This window comes from Eublepharis macularius, chromosome 2 (assembly GCF_028583425.1).
Source record: "Eublepharis macularius isolate TG4126 chromosome 2, MPM_Emac_v1.0, whole genome shotgun sequence".
Classification (NCBI taxonomy): domain Eukaryota; kingdom Metazoa; phylum Chordata; class Lepidosauria; order Squamata; family Eublepharidae; genus Eublepharis; species Eublepharis macularius.
The window spans coordinates 112,633,513-112,648,585 of record NC_072791.1 but is presented as its reverse complement, the minus strand read 5'-3'; the positions used below and the strand labels follow the sequence as shown (position 1 = coordinate 112,648,585).

General features: G+C 41.8%; 1 protein-coding gene across 1 annotated transcript in view; it reads right to left on the bottom strand.

The window, feature by feature from the left end:
• ELP4 (elongator acetyltransferase complex subunit 4) overlaps positions 1-15,073 on the bottom strand; it is a 371,722-nt gene that overhangs the window by 267,823 nt on the left and 88,826 nt on the right. Inside the window, exon 4 of the mRNA XM_054971431.1 lies at positions 14,485-14,610. Within this exon, the coding sequence (XP_054827406.1) occupies positions 14,485-14,610 (126 nt within the window). The remainder of the gene's footprint in view (positions 1-14,484; positions 14,611-15,073) is intronic.

Here is a 15,073-nt window from a genome sequence, read left to right as displayed (position 1 = left end):
CCAATTCATCATGGTCTTCTCATATACAACCTATTCTTCGGCAGCTGCACTGGCTTCCAATTGGTTTCTGGATCAAATTCAAGGTGCTGGTTTTAACATTTAAATCCCTACATGGTCTGGGACCATCATACCTGAAGTACCAGCTCTCCTGATATGATCCCCCACAAAGTCTGCATTCTTCATTTCACGGCTTACTGGTACCCAGCCTCTGAGTGGCTTGTCTCTCTTCCCCCAAAATCTTTCTCTGTGGTGGCCGCATCCTGGTGGAATGCTCTGTCCAACAATATACGTGCTCTGTAGGACCTATTTAGGTTCCACAGGGCCTGCAAGGCAGAACTATTACAGCAGGCCTTTAACAAGCCATGGTTAATATGGAATCTTTGCTACCTGACTGCTTTTTTTAGTATTGGCCATAATCTGGCACCACTAATTGCAATGTTATGTTTTTAGTTTTAACATACAACATTTATTGCTGTTTTTTGTTTTAAATTGTTTAATTGTTTTAAACTATTTTTAATTGTTGTAAACCACTTCGGGCCTCATTTGATGATGAGGTGGTATAAAAATCTAATCTAATAAAATAAAAATTTTAAAATCCAGCATGTTAATATTTCAGCCAAAATTTTACAAATCCCTTTTTAGGTCCATCAAAGTGTATAGAGATTTCCATTCTTCATGAAATGTTCTGTCCTGTGATGGTAGAAGGAGAATGCTTGCTTAACATCTTACAAGTACATGGCCTTCTCTGAGTCATCTTTGGGAGAAGGGGGAAAAAAAACCCAGTAGCACTATGTCTTGATTTAAGTGGAAGGATGAGACAAAAATGGAAGGCTTGGTTGTATAATCACCTTATTGTTATGAAACTTTTGGATGGGCAGGTCTGACTTGAGTGTTTGAATCTCAGGGCCAAACTCCATGAGACACTAGGCACGTGTCGGGTTCTTACAAGTTTACCTGGAGCTGCCGCCACCGCTGTTAGACTTACCTTCTCACAGAGATGGTTAAGTTTAGTGGCGGCAGCAGCAAGAGCCTCAGCAGCTCCTTCTGCCACTGCTAGCTGCCTGGCAGCTTCAGGCTCCCCTTGCTGACCTTTTCACTCCTATCCTGCTGCCAACAACACTACCCTGGTAAATTTGCAAGAACCCAACATGTGTTGGGCATCTCGTGTAGTTTAGCCCTCAGTTAGCTGAGGTAATGACAACCAAAAAGGCTTCTTTGGCTGAGAGGAGCTGGAGGGAGCCAGGGACTCAAAGGGATTAGACATGAGGTTTGTAAGAATCAAGGACAAATTCCATTGTGAAGTTGGCTGACAGGAGAGTAGAGATTTTCTAGTCTGTTATACCCTTTAAGGGAGGCCTTTGAGTCAGTATTGGCAAATACCAATTTCCCTAAGATAGGGTGATAGAAATGTTGAGATTGAAGCTAGATGTACTTGAACAGAGGAGCTGACAAGTCCCTTCTGCTTCAGGAAGACTGAATAGTGGGGACAGTGGGGTGAGGATACTCTACTGGGTTCACTTCTGCTCCTTTTGAACACAGCTGGAATCTATACCATTTGAGTACATAGGATGTTCTGGAGGTAGGCTCTGTAGCCTCCACTAGGATGTTTTTGATCACTTGAGAATAACTTAATAATGAGGTTAGATGAACTAGGCCATAAGGCTGAGACTGGGGAGATTGTGGAGGAAGGTGGGAGCATGGGAGAATGAATAGGTCCTGCCTTTGGCCCTGAGGGCCAGGGCAGTGAACCAGGTCTGCCTTGACCAATACAGAATTATAAAAATGACAGCTGTTCTCTCTAGAAGCATTTTTCTCTGTGATGGTGTAAAGAAGGGCTGAAGAAGAAAGGTATAAAAAGAGTGTCCGGCCAGGGGAGTTGAAAAACATTCCCCAAGGACTGCAAGTCCCTGCCTGCCTGGGAACAAAACTTCTTGCATTTGGCACTGAGGGAGATGACAGCCAGTTTCCCCCATCTGGAGAAGAGAGGAAGGAGATAATCAATGGTGAGGGACCACTTGTGATTCTCTCATGATGCATTTCAAGAGTATCCACCAGCACAAATGAAACAGCAAGAGATCACCACTGGTAGTCACATGCAGCTCCCAGCTCAAAACAGTTCAATGCATCATTAATGATCTGCAACCTATGCTGGACAATGATACTGCTCTCTCACAGGCATTGGGAGGCAAACCTTTTCTTGCCCACAGATAGCCCCTCAACCTTAAACAACTCCTCACTCACAACAATGCACTTTTATTCCAGATCCTGGTCCCAGACTTCATGTCCATGTTGGGATCTTAAAATTGGTGTGGGGATGGACAATCTTCTTCCTAGGTTGTGGAAGTGAGGGAAGAAGACTCTTACAAACCAATTTTGTGGAGGCCTGAGCCTTCGCCTAGCAAACGGGACTATGTATAGCAGGATTTGAGTCCAGTGGCACCTTAGAGACCAACAAGAGTTTTAGGATGTAAGCTTTCAAGAGTCAGAGATCCCTTCTTCTGACACTTTCAGAAGAAAGCTCTGACTTTTGAAAGCTTGCACCCCCAAAATTTTGTTGGTCTCTAGGCTGCCACCAGACTTAAATCCCACTATTTTACTACAAACCAATACGGCTACCCACTTAGGATTATGAATATTGTTGAAGCCATGAACCCTAAAATATTTTAAATATTTTGATTGTTTTGAAAGTGGCAAGAGCAAGTTGTGGTTACATCTGTCAAAACGTTGGTTAACCTGTTCTTAGGGTGAAAGGTACAATCCTTGAAAGAGTCAAGAGTTGCCCCGAGAAAACTTCTTTTTATGGGCTGTAACTAACCAATCATCTAGGTGGGGGAAAATGTTGCATCTCTGTTGCGAGATGAGCTACATCTATAGTAAAAACATTTGAAAAAATCTTGGAGACTGAAAAGAGGTAAAAAGGAAAACCAGTGTTTTACAGACATGTATGCCCACTGGAAATGTAGGAACTTTCTGAACTCCTTCTTTATTGATACATGTGCATCCTGTAAATCTATAGTTGAAAGCAAAACTTGGGATTCCAGTAAGGAAAGAACATCCCACAGAGATACCATATGAAACTTTTCTGCTAGAATAAACTGGTTTAGAAAATACAAATTAAAATGGTTGTTTCCCCCCTAATTTTTTGCTCTGACAAAGTGAGGAGAAAAAAACCCTATTTACAGAAATGACAGAAATTTCCTCTATGTTACCCTTATCTAAGAGTGAATGATCCTCTTGTAACAGAAGGGGAGGCGGCAGAGGGGGAGTAGTGGCAGGAGGTAAACTGGTGCAGTTTTTAATTCCAGGCATAACCGTGGAGGACGAGTATTAGAACTCAGGCTTCCAGGGTAACAGATTTCTAACTGTGGATGAACCTGACCAAGCAGTCCTTGAACGGAAGCACAGGCAGACAGTCAAAGGCCCTGCTTTCCAGAGCCCTGTGGGCCTTTATGAGAGTGTGTGCCTTCTTTGGGTTTTGAATGGTAAAATTTAAGACGAGACTGAGACTAAGTACGAGAGAGAGAAGGTTTAAACTGAGATTGTTAACCAGTGTATTTAGGGAATTTTTGGTAGGTGAGGTACAGTCTAGATCCCCCCTCTGTTTATAAAGGTTGGGGTTTATCAGTATGATGTTATGGATCTAGCTACAACCCAATCTTCCTTGATCTTTTTCAGGGCAGTATCAATGGAGATGCTAGAGTTCACTTCTCTCAAGGGTTAGGTCTTCTAACTGAGCTGTAGATTTTAACCAGGTATTCCTTCACAGGGTGACTGCAGAGATGAGAGATTTAGCAGAACGATATGCAACATGACAAGCTGTATTAATTTGTTGCTTTGAGAACCTAATTGCCTGTTCTTGCAGAACTCTGGACAATCACATTTTTTCTTCAGATATAAGCTGAAGATAAGGACCAATATTTTCCCATAGAAAAAGATAGTTATCTCCCTATTATGGGTGTATACTTAGCTATCCTAAATGGTAAGGTGGAAGAGGTATAAACATTGCACCCCAAAATATCCAGCTTTCTGCCCTCTCTATCCCTTTGGGCTGCAAAGCCTTCTATGTCATTGAGTTGTCTCCCTGATGAGTAGAGAAAGATTGCACCTTCTGTCCTGTCATATACATATTCTCCAATTTTTTCTGATGTAGCTGAGGTGGAGGCTGGTGTGGCCCAGACTGTTGTGACATCCAGCATGCCTTGAATCACTGGAAATGCTACTGGATCCACTGTTTCTGACTGAATGGCCTTGAAGACTGGATCCGTAGTGGGAGGTGTGGAACAGTCGCATCTATTTCCAGAGATCTGGCCCTTTTAAATAGTTGCTCCATATACAAGTAGAAGTCTTCACTGGGGGATGACACAGTGACATCTGCTACTAGGTCAGAGAGAGATGGTTCCCATGGCACAGCCGAATCAGACTCAGAGTTCTTGATGCTCTGAGGGCATGGTTCCGCCACAGTCTCCTGAATGTTGGAGCTGTCTTGCTTGTTCTGACTGCAGGAGGATGGTTGAAGGCAAGATGAGCTCAGTTCCAAGTAGGGTGCCCCACATTGGTGGTATAGTCCAGATAATAATGAGGAGGTAGTTATGAGGAGAGCCATCATACCCTTTGTGGACAACTGAATAGGGGTGTGCAGAGCTTTTCCAAATCGGTTTCCCGATTTGGGTAAATCTGAATTGGGAAACCCGAACCAACCTGGCTCTGCACACCCCTATTCAGTTGTCCACAAAGGGTATGATGGCTCTCCTCATCAGAAAGATTCATCAGAAAGATGGCTCTCCTCATCAGAAAGATTCGGGTTTGCTTCAGAAAGATTCGGGTGTCAATTTCACTCCCGGCTTTCCGGGGCCCTGGGGGGGGCATTTTTTTCCAAAGCAAACCAAACTTGGTGGGGACCTTTCTCTCTCTTTTTTTTTTTAGAAAATTTTTATTAGGTGAGAATATTAATATACAACTTTCAAATAGCATCTCATTATCCTTTCCCCCACCCTTTCCCTCCCCCCCTTTTCCAAGACTTCCAACAGATTTCCAACCCTATAGCCTAATCTATTCCCAATCTGTTCCCTTTTTCTATAACTCCTTATCTCATGTTTACTTACTCTTTTATTCAACTAAGCCCTATCAAATTCAAAAATATTGTTATAAACTTAAAATCTATTATCTATTACTTTATATTAGCTCCACATATATTTAAATTTAAACTAACTAACAGTCGGATAAAATATCTACTTTAGTAATTCTAACAATATCTGTTAACTCTAAGTCCACTTACATTTGGGCTAACAATTAGCTAATACTTCACTTCATATGGTAAAGACTCTATCTCTTCTAATAACAAATCCATTGTAATAATTTTCAAATTGCCATAATTCCCCCTTTACGTCCCACTTCTTTTCTAAATATGTTTTCAATCTTCCCCAGTCCGTAAAAAATTCCGCTGGATTCTGATCTCTCAGCTTCCTTGTTATTTTATCCATTTCCGCCATGTACAGCAATTTATGCATCCAATCTTCAATAGTTGGTATTTCTTGCACCTTCCATTTTTGCGCATATAAAAGTCTTGCTGCCGTCGTCATATAAAATAGTAATGTTCGGTATTGAGTAGGAACATCTTCCATGCTTAAGTTCAATAGCATTAGCTCTGGGTTCTTCTTTATTTGAATCTGCAATATCTCATTTATTACTTCTATAATATCTCCTCAGAACTGTCTGGCTATTTCACATGTCCACCACATATGATACAATGATCCTTCATGCTTTTTACATTACCAGCATTTATCTGACATGTTAGCATTTCCAAGCGCAATCTTCTTTGGCGTTAAATACCATCTATAGATCATTTTATAAACATTCTCTTTAATACTGGTACAAGTTGGAATCTTCAGTGTAGTTTCCCATAAATATTCCCATGATTCCATTGTTATTTCTTTATGACAATTAATTGCCCACTTCACCATCTGTACTTTGACCGTCTCATCCTCTGTATACCACTTCAGAAGTATTTTATAAATCTTAGATATCTTCTTTTTGCTTTCTTGTAGTATAGTCTCTTCCAACTCTGAGTTTTCCCATTTAATTCCTTCTTTTGAACAATCTGCATTATAAAGGTCTCTGATCTGTCTATATTGGAACCATCCGTAACAAGAAGATAACTCTTCCTCTGATTTAATTCTTATCATTTTCTGTTCCATAATCAATATCTCTTTATATGGTAAACATTGTTCTTCATTGTAGATAGCTCTCGGATCAATCACTTCAAATGGTACCACCCAAGAGGGGATGCCTTCACCCAGATATTTTTTATATTTTTTCCAGATCGTGAAGAGGCTCCTTCTGATATAATGATGCAAAAACATAGAATCAGCTTTTATTTTATCCTGCCACAAGTAGGCATGCCATCCGAACAGCTTCTTATAACCTTCCAATGTTAAGAGCTTACAATCTTTCAGTGACATCCACTCTTTTAACCAAACTAAACATATTGCTTCGTGGTATAGTCTAATATTTGGCAACTGCAGTCCACCTCTTTCTTTAGCGTCTCACAAAACTTTCATTTTTACTCGTGGTTTCTTGCCTGCCCACACAAAGTCACAGATCTTCCTCTGCCATTTTTCAAATTGTTTAGTGTCTCTAATAATTGGAATTGTTTGTAATAGAAACATGATCCGTGGTAACACATTCATTTTAACTGCCGCTATTCTTCCCAGCCATGATAGATTTAGTTTATTCCATTTAATCATATCTCTATCAATCTGTTGCCATAGCTTTTCATAATTATTCTTAAATAAATCAATATTCTTCGCAGTTAACTCAATTCCAAGATATTTAACTTTATGTGTTACTTCACAATCGGTAATTTCCGTTAATTCTTGCTGCTTTTGTTTAGTCATATTCTTACATAGTATCTTTGATTTCTTCTTATTAACATAAAATCCAGCCAGATCTCCGAACTGTTTTATCTTATCAAGCAACTTTGGCATATTTTGTATTGGATCTTCCACTATGACCATCACATCATCTGCAAAAGCTCTAACCTTGTAGGTAAATTCTTTAATCCTTATGTCTCTTATAGCCTCATCTTCTCTTATTTGAATCAATAACAATTCCAAAATCAAGATGAACAACAATGGAGATAATGGGCACCCCTGTCTTGTACCTTTTCTTATTTCCAATTTTTTTGTTAGCTCATCATTTACTACAATTGCCACACATTGGTCTCTATATACTGTTTTTACTGCTTGAATAAAATCTTTTCCCATTTGCAACCTTCCTCTGATTACTGCTTTGTAGGTATCCCATACTTTGTCAGTTGAAACACCTTTATTTAGATTATATTGTATAAAGAATTTGGTCTCTCTTTGTAGTAGCATTATATTGTCTTCTGATTGCAGCAGATCTTCATTTATCCTCCATCCTCGTCTTTTGGTGCCTTTCCCAAATTTCCACATTACTGGATTGTGATCTGAGCCTATCTTAGGCATTACTTCCGCCTCCTTAGTCCATACCGCCAGATCTTTACAGGCCCAGATCATATCAATTCTTGATAGTGTCGAGTGCCTCGCCGAGTAAAACGTATATTGTTTTATTTTAGGGTTACTTTTTCTCCAAACATCCTCCAAATTTTCCTGATCTTTAATTCCAAAAAAGGATTTTGGCAAAAGTCCTCTTTTTTTTATGAGCGCCTTTCGTTTTTTTAATCATCATCCAAATTTGTTACTCCATTAAAATCACCTGCCAGAATTATTTGAGCATATGTCAGTCCATCCAATTGGTTCTGTAACTCTTTTAAAAAGTTCTCTTTAGCGCCATTCGGTGCATAAATCCCAATCAAAAGTATTTTCTTTGTGTTCCAAATTATTTCCACTGCTATATATCTAGCTTCCAGATCATTTAAAATCACTTTCGGTTGCAGCTCATCTTTAATATATAAAACAACTCCTCTTTTTTTCTGCTTTGACGCCGCTGCAAATTCTTTCCCCAATTTAGCAAATTTTAAATATTTCACAACCTGTTTCCTAATATGTGTCTCCTGCAAACAAATTATATTACAATGTTGTTTAGATAGCCAGTGGAAAGTAGCTTTACGTTTCGAAGGTGAATTTAGTCCATTTACGTTCCAAGATATAATTTTGCACTCCATTATCAAATTTTAGATCTTTTGGGTAAGTCTTTTTCATAGACCTTTATGAACATTTCCATCTCCTGTCCAGATCTGAGTGTTCTTCTGGTCTCACGAAACTCAAAACTCAATCCTTCTGGTATTTCCCATCTATATCTGATGTTCAATTCTTTCAACATTTGTACTAGTTCCCTGTATTTCTTCCTCTCCAACAAAACCCCCCTAGGAAGTTCCTTCATTATTCTCACTCTTTTTCCACCAATTTCCAGAGGGTTTTGAAATTGCTTACTCACAATCTCTACTCTTGTTCTTTTCATTGTAAATTGGACTATTATATCCCTTGGTAGGTTTTTTTGTGCTGCATATTTTGAGTTGATTCTGTATGTCACATCCAGAAAGGCTGCCACTTCCTCCGGTTCCTTATTCAAAAATTCTGCTAGTACTTCTGAAATCTGCTCTTGGGTTGATTTCCCTTCCACTTCCGGGACTCCGCGAAATCTAAGTTGTTTTTCCATATGCTTACATTCCGCCATGGCCATTCTCTCTTTCAAACCCTTGGTTTCTATCCTGTGTGATACAGCCAACTTGTCAGTTTCATCTTCCACTGTTTTAACTTTCTGCTGTGTCGATTGTAATTCTTTCTTGACCTCATCAATATTTTTAACCAGCTCCACCATCTCTGATTTAAAAGTCTCTTTGAACTCCTTAATGTCTTTCACAATCTCTTGCATCATATCTTTGATCTCCTTATTCCCCTCTGCAACTTTTTTATCGAGACTGTCCAGCGCCGTTTGCCATTCTTTCTTCGACATCGTGGGGCTTGCCTTACCTCACTCCCACGAGTCCGCTCTTTTACTTAACTCCGTGGTGTGGCTGATTTACTTTCCTCACCTTAAGTGTCAAATTTTAACAAAGTCTTTTAAAAATTTGCGATCTTAGCATCCGAAATGTCGGGCGTCTTTTCTCTATGGTTTTCACTTGAAGTTTATGCCCTTTCCCTTATCCAAAATGTCCTACTTCCGCCCAATTTGAGGTCAAGCTCTTTCCCTTCTTCAAAATGGCACATGTCCTCTTCCGGTTCCTCAGAGGCCTCTTCCAGCTAGTCTTTCTATTGCACTGACACACTTCCGGTTTCTCTTCTCGACACAGCGTTTCTTGCGATGTTTCAACTTTCTCACACTTTGCTATCTCTTACAAGCCGCAGGTATGTAAACAATAATCTATTTTCCGCGTTAGCTCCTCTCTAAAAAATTCTTTTTTCTCAATTACTTTGCCGGAATATTCACAGTAAGTTATTAAGTCTTTTGCAATTTTTGTCTTCTAATTTGATTCAGTTTCTTTTACCATTTTTCTTCTCACATAAAGAGATAGCAATCTTTACCTTATTAAATCTTCTTTATGGGTTGTAATTGCTGTTTCAGTAGTTACGATAGTCCAGTATTCCCAATTTGGTACTGAAGCTTGGGTACGGAGGTCTTAAGCCAAAAACTTGACTCCAGAGCTACTGCAGAGATCTTTGCCGTCTACGAGCGGGGTCTCAAGGCTGGGTGGGTTATCGTTGCGTAGATCCCCCCCCACAGCCGAGACCCTCACACTCTCAGGGTCTTGAGCGTACTTGCCTGTTCTCCACCTGAGAACAGGGGGCTACGGGCAGTTGGCACCCCACTAGCCCTCACAAACAGCAGCACGGACAGCCCAGCTCCCTGAGCTGCTTCAGCCCTCCATGAACTCCAAGCCGGAAGTCCTCGTGGGGACCTTTCTCTACCTCTTCTCTAACGACCCACCAAGTTTCAGAAAGTTTGGACTTTGGGGGGCCATGTTATGGCCTCCCTAAGGAGGTGCCCCCATCTTCCTCCACTCGCCACTATTCCCTATGGGAAAAACAGGCGACCTTTCTAGGTGGCTTGGGGTGGCATTTTGCAAGCAAAATGCACCCAACTTTAAGGGGCCCTACTCCCACCTGTCCTCCCACCCTCCCCTAAGTTTCAGGCAGATTCCACTTTGGGGGGGCCATTTTATGGCCTCCCAAAGAAGGTGCCTCTATCCTCCTCCACTGCACTATTTCCTATGGGGGGAAAAAGAGGCTTGTCTGGCTAGCTGTGGCATTTTGCATGCAAAATGCCCCCAACCTTCAGGGCACCTGTTTCCACCTGTCCTCCCACCCTCTACCAAGTTTCAAGCAGATCCCACTGTGGGGAGCCATTTCATGGCCTCCCAAAGAAGCTGCTCTTAGCCCCCCCTCCATTATTCCTTATGGGGGGATATAAAGAGGCTTGTTTGGCTAGGGGTGGCATTTTGCATGCAAAGTGCCCCCAACCTTCAGGGGATCTGCTCCCACCTGTCCTCCCACCCGCAACCAAGTTTCAAGAAGATTGCTCTTTGGGGGGCCATTTTATGGCTCCCCAAAGAAGCTGCTCCTTTCCTCCTCCAATACACTGTTCTCTACGGGGGACAAAAAAGGGGCTTTTCTGGATGGGGGTGGCATTTTGCAAGCAACTTTCAGGGGGCCCTCTCCCACCTGCCCTCCAACCCTCTGCCAAGGTTCAGGCAGATTGCTCTTTGGGGGGGCATGTTATGGCCTCCACCCCCAGAGCAGGCTGGCCAGCCACTCACCATTGTTCCCTATGATGGGAACCAATCTAACACCAGAGAATAACACAGAAACACACTTTGAATCAAGCTTTAAAAAAAGTCTCTCTTTCCTTTGAGTTGAAGGTTTAAAGGCACACCACTGTGACACATCACAGCAGCCCCCCCTCCACACCACAGCAACTCATCTAACTTCACATCAGAGAATCTCACAAGCAGAGTTGCTTGCAAACACACTTTATTTCTGTCCTGACTTTGAGTTACACACCATGAAGGCACAGCACAGGGCATGACTGCAGTCTCTCACACATTTGCAACACAGCTAACTTCACATCAGAGAATCTCACAAACAGAATTTCTTGCAAACACACTTTATTTCTGTCCTGGCTTTGAGTTACACACCATGAAGGCACAGCATAGGGCACGACTGAAGTCTCTCACACTTTAGCAACACATCTGACTTTACATCAGAGAATCTCACAAACAGAATTGCTGTTGTTTGCAATGCATTGCGTTACAATGCATTGCAAACAACAGCAGAGCAAAGATTCCTGCCTCTTTTGGCTAGAAGGGAGGGGTGAGGAGGAGGTAGTTAGTCACTTACTCCTCCCCCCTCCCCTCTTCAAAGAACCAGCAGGAACCTGTAGCTTCCTGCAGAATTTTGCTAGCCACTTGCAATTGCAAATGGCTAGCAAATAGTCTATTCTTGGATTTCTGAATATTTCCAAATCGACCCAAATCGGTTCGGAAATATCCGATTCGGTATTTCCGAATCAGGGCCTGATTCGGTTTTTTTACCCAAATCGGAAACCCCTACAACTGAATCTTATTTTACTTGGGACTGTTCCAGAATCTTCAAAACCGTAGTATTAAAAAGTGTTTCTTTTCTCTTGGCAGATAGAGCAGGGAGGCCAAATGCTTTCCATGCCTCAGGCTTTAGACATGCAGATGCCTGGCTCCAGATAAAGGAGTGCCAGTTAAGATTTTCTGCTAAAAGCAGAACTTTTCTGGTGGGGGTTGAGGAACAGAGATTTGGAGGTCTAAAATACCAGAGAGGATCCTTCCTTCAGGGTTCAGGAAAAGCCCCTGACTTGCTTCTTTGACCTGCCAAGGTGTGGACAAAGGAAGATAATAAAAAAAACCCTACACAGAAAGGAAATTCTCTTCTTGTTTTTCATCTGGAGGAATAGGGAGCACACCTGGCCTCCTGACATGTGGAAGCCATTGGCCATGTGGAGGGCTCAAGGCCTAAACTAGGATTGGAAGGTATGGGAACATTTCAGTAAGCTGTTAAAGAGCATGCCTTAGAATGAGATCTGACTACAGCATGTATAGTGAGGGATAGAGCAATGGTGTTTTTATATCTCTTGGGACCTCTTGCACCATCTGTTACTATACTTAAAAGTGTGAGTGAGGACATTTTTCTTTTTGTAAAAAATAAATGCTTTTTGATTCTTAAATGCTGATAGCTGTTCTCTGTCCCACAAAGACTTCCACTGCCTAAACACACTATTTTGAAACAGCCACCGGGGGGGGGGGGGTGGGCGGGCTGTCCGTTGGCAAACTGATAAACTCACTCCAGTGTACAACAGTCCCTGCAGTAGCCAGGGGTACTGGGTAGCAGGACACTTATGTACAAGATGGGGCCTTACAGCAACAAGCCTACACAGGGGAGTGGGGAGTCTTGATCTTCCACATGGGCAAATCCTACAAAGGCCAAGTGGTGGTGGTGGGTACAGAAGAGAAAAGCCCCTTCTGAGAGTTGGAAGTGCTGGGTGAGTAACTTGTGCCACATGGAGACTAGAACTGTCACTGCTACCCAGATGCTTCGGCGGTCACGAAGGGACAGTACCTGCAGGTTAGTGGGGCTGTTCTGCCACACTCATGCTCATGAGTGACATGGAGAGCTGTATGGAGAATATCATCTTCTATGATGATAATGGTATTGCTTGTACTTCTCGGACATGGGTCTGGCATAACTACTTGTGGCCTAGCTCCAGGATCCAATCATCGATTCCTCTTGTAAACTTAAGTGATATGTATTGGCAAGTGAGCTCCATGAGATGTAATCTTTTAATGGTTTCGCCTTCAGAAATCATCTTTCTTCTTTCTCTAAGAAGATCAGTGGCCAGATCTGATGCTTTTTTTCACAACTGATGTTGAAGCCAGATTAGGTTTGGTCTTATAGGACAAAGCAGCCATTTCAATTTGACTGGGGATGGAGAGGATGAATGCTTGTTCTAATGTATTGTCTAGGCCTTTGACATTTTTCACAGGTGGCTCTTATTGCCTGCATAGAGAAAGAGAAGGTCTTGAGGAAGAAGCTGGCATCAGTTGAATCAAAGCTAGGGTCAGAACTTAAGCATTAGTCAGATCCAGAAGGAAGTGTAAACTGGTGCTTCAGGTCCTTTCCCTTTGATCATGTTGGAGACAGTTTTGTTTCTTTAAGGAAACTTTCCCATAAGGGTACTTTCAGGTGCAACTCTCTTTTGTTGTGGGTCTTTGGGGTAAATAGCTTGCAGACGTTGCACCATGAGGTGTTGCAGCCTTCACTGAGACAGAAGAGGTAAGCATTGTGGCCATCTGTCTGAGCCATTTTGGTTTTTGAATGGGAACAATTCTTAAAGAATGCTTTTAACACCATCAGAACAGTCAACAAAAGGGAACAATTTCTGCTGTATCTCCTTCTTTTACTGGCTATGGGAAATGTGGACGTCCTTCTTGAGAGGCAGAAAGTGAAGAACTGATGGATGGAGACACTCTCCTCCCCTTTTAGAGGTGCTAAAGGCAGCAACTGTGCCAACGGGTAGGAAAGCACCTCATACCATCAAAACATCCATGACAGGCCTGTGCATGAACAGTTCCCCTGTGGGCCTGCAAAGGCAGAACAATGAACTACACATTTTCTCAGAAAATGTATTCCACACTTGCATTTTCAGATGAAATGTCAAGAAGCAGAAGGGTTATAGGGGAGACCCAGAAGGTATTGCTTGATCCTTCCCCGACATACCAATTTTTGCCTACAAATGACTTTATCTAGGCTATGATTCTTCCCAGCTGGTATTGTTTCCTATTTTGAATCCCAAATGAGGAAAAAATGGGTTACATAGCCTAGAGCACTTCCTCAGAGGACAAATGGTGGACAGTGAAAGAGTTTAGCTCCCTCTCATGCCTGTCCCCATCAGCATTATGACACAAACAAAGAGCCTAACTAAATGTTACATTTTCCCCAGGAATGTCCTCAGGATGAGTGGAGAGGCATGTTCTACTCTTCTCAGGGGCATGTAGGACCAATTCGAATTGGAACCATGGTCAACAGAGAGAAGGAGATTAAACACTCCACCCTCCCATTTTCCTAATCTAAAATGGCCCTTGAATATACTATTTACACCATTAGGGAAATGTAACACATTCATCAATACCTGTGCAGCTCCAATAAGGCAAATAGTGTCACCCTAGGGCCATTTCAGATCAGGAAAATGGTGTGAGCTGAATGTCTAACCCCCTCTATCTATATGCTGTGATCCCCCTCTGAACTGGACCCACAAGCACCTGGGAAGTACAGAATGTGCCTCACCACAAGTACCTCTGGGTAAAATGTAATGTGTAGGTAGGCCCACAGACTTGCTGTAGTTTCACCTTTATTATAATTAATCCTAAATGGTGTAGTGAGTTTGTCATTTCAACATGTAATTTTGGTCTGCAAATATGTATACTCACTCACTCACTCACTCACTCTTTTCAACAGAAAACAGCTAAGAAATACAATTTACCTCCAATTTGGGTATGTTCTGGTAACGCCAAGCTATTTTCATGGATTCCTGAGAATCTTGCTTACATTTCATAGCTGTTGCTTCTTCCATTGCACTGACAGTATTTAAGAAAGGGGATGGAAGTTCCTAAACCAGTAGAGAAAAAAATAAGATTTTCAGACAAGCTTTTTTATTAAACATTTCAAATAAATATGGTTAATTAACATTATTACAAAGAGAGTACTAATTATGGGTATCTGAGACCTGTTCATATCCTTGTTTACTCAAAAGCATACTGAATTCTGTGGGACATTTGAAGATAACTGCGCATAGGTTTACTGTGCATAGACTTACTTACAGAATAAAGACTGCAACTACGTTACATATGACAAGGGACTACAAAGAAATCTGTGACTCTTTGTGGGAGTAAGCCCCTGACTCAGTTTTCCTGCATAAGCTTGCATCTCCATCTTTCCTGAGGACTTTGGGATAAAGTATGGACTCCTGTGGGGGCAGGACTATCACCTGTAGGGGCTCCACAGACTGCTTAACCAAGAGAAGGAGCCCACAAACTACCTGTCCACAACAACCTGTCTGCTGAGGGAAGGGC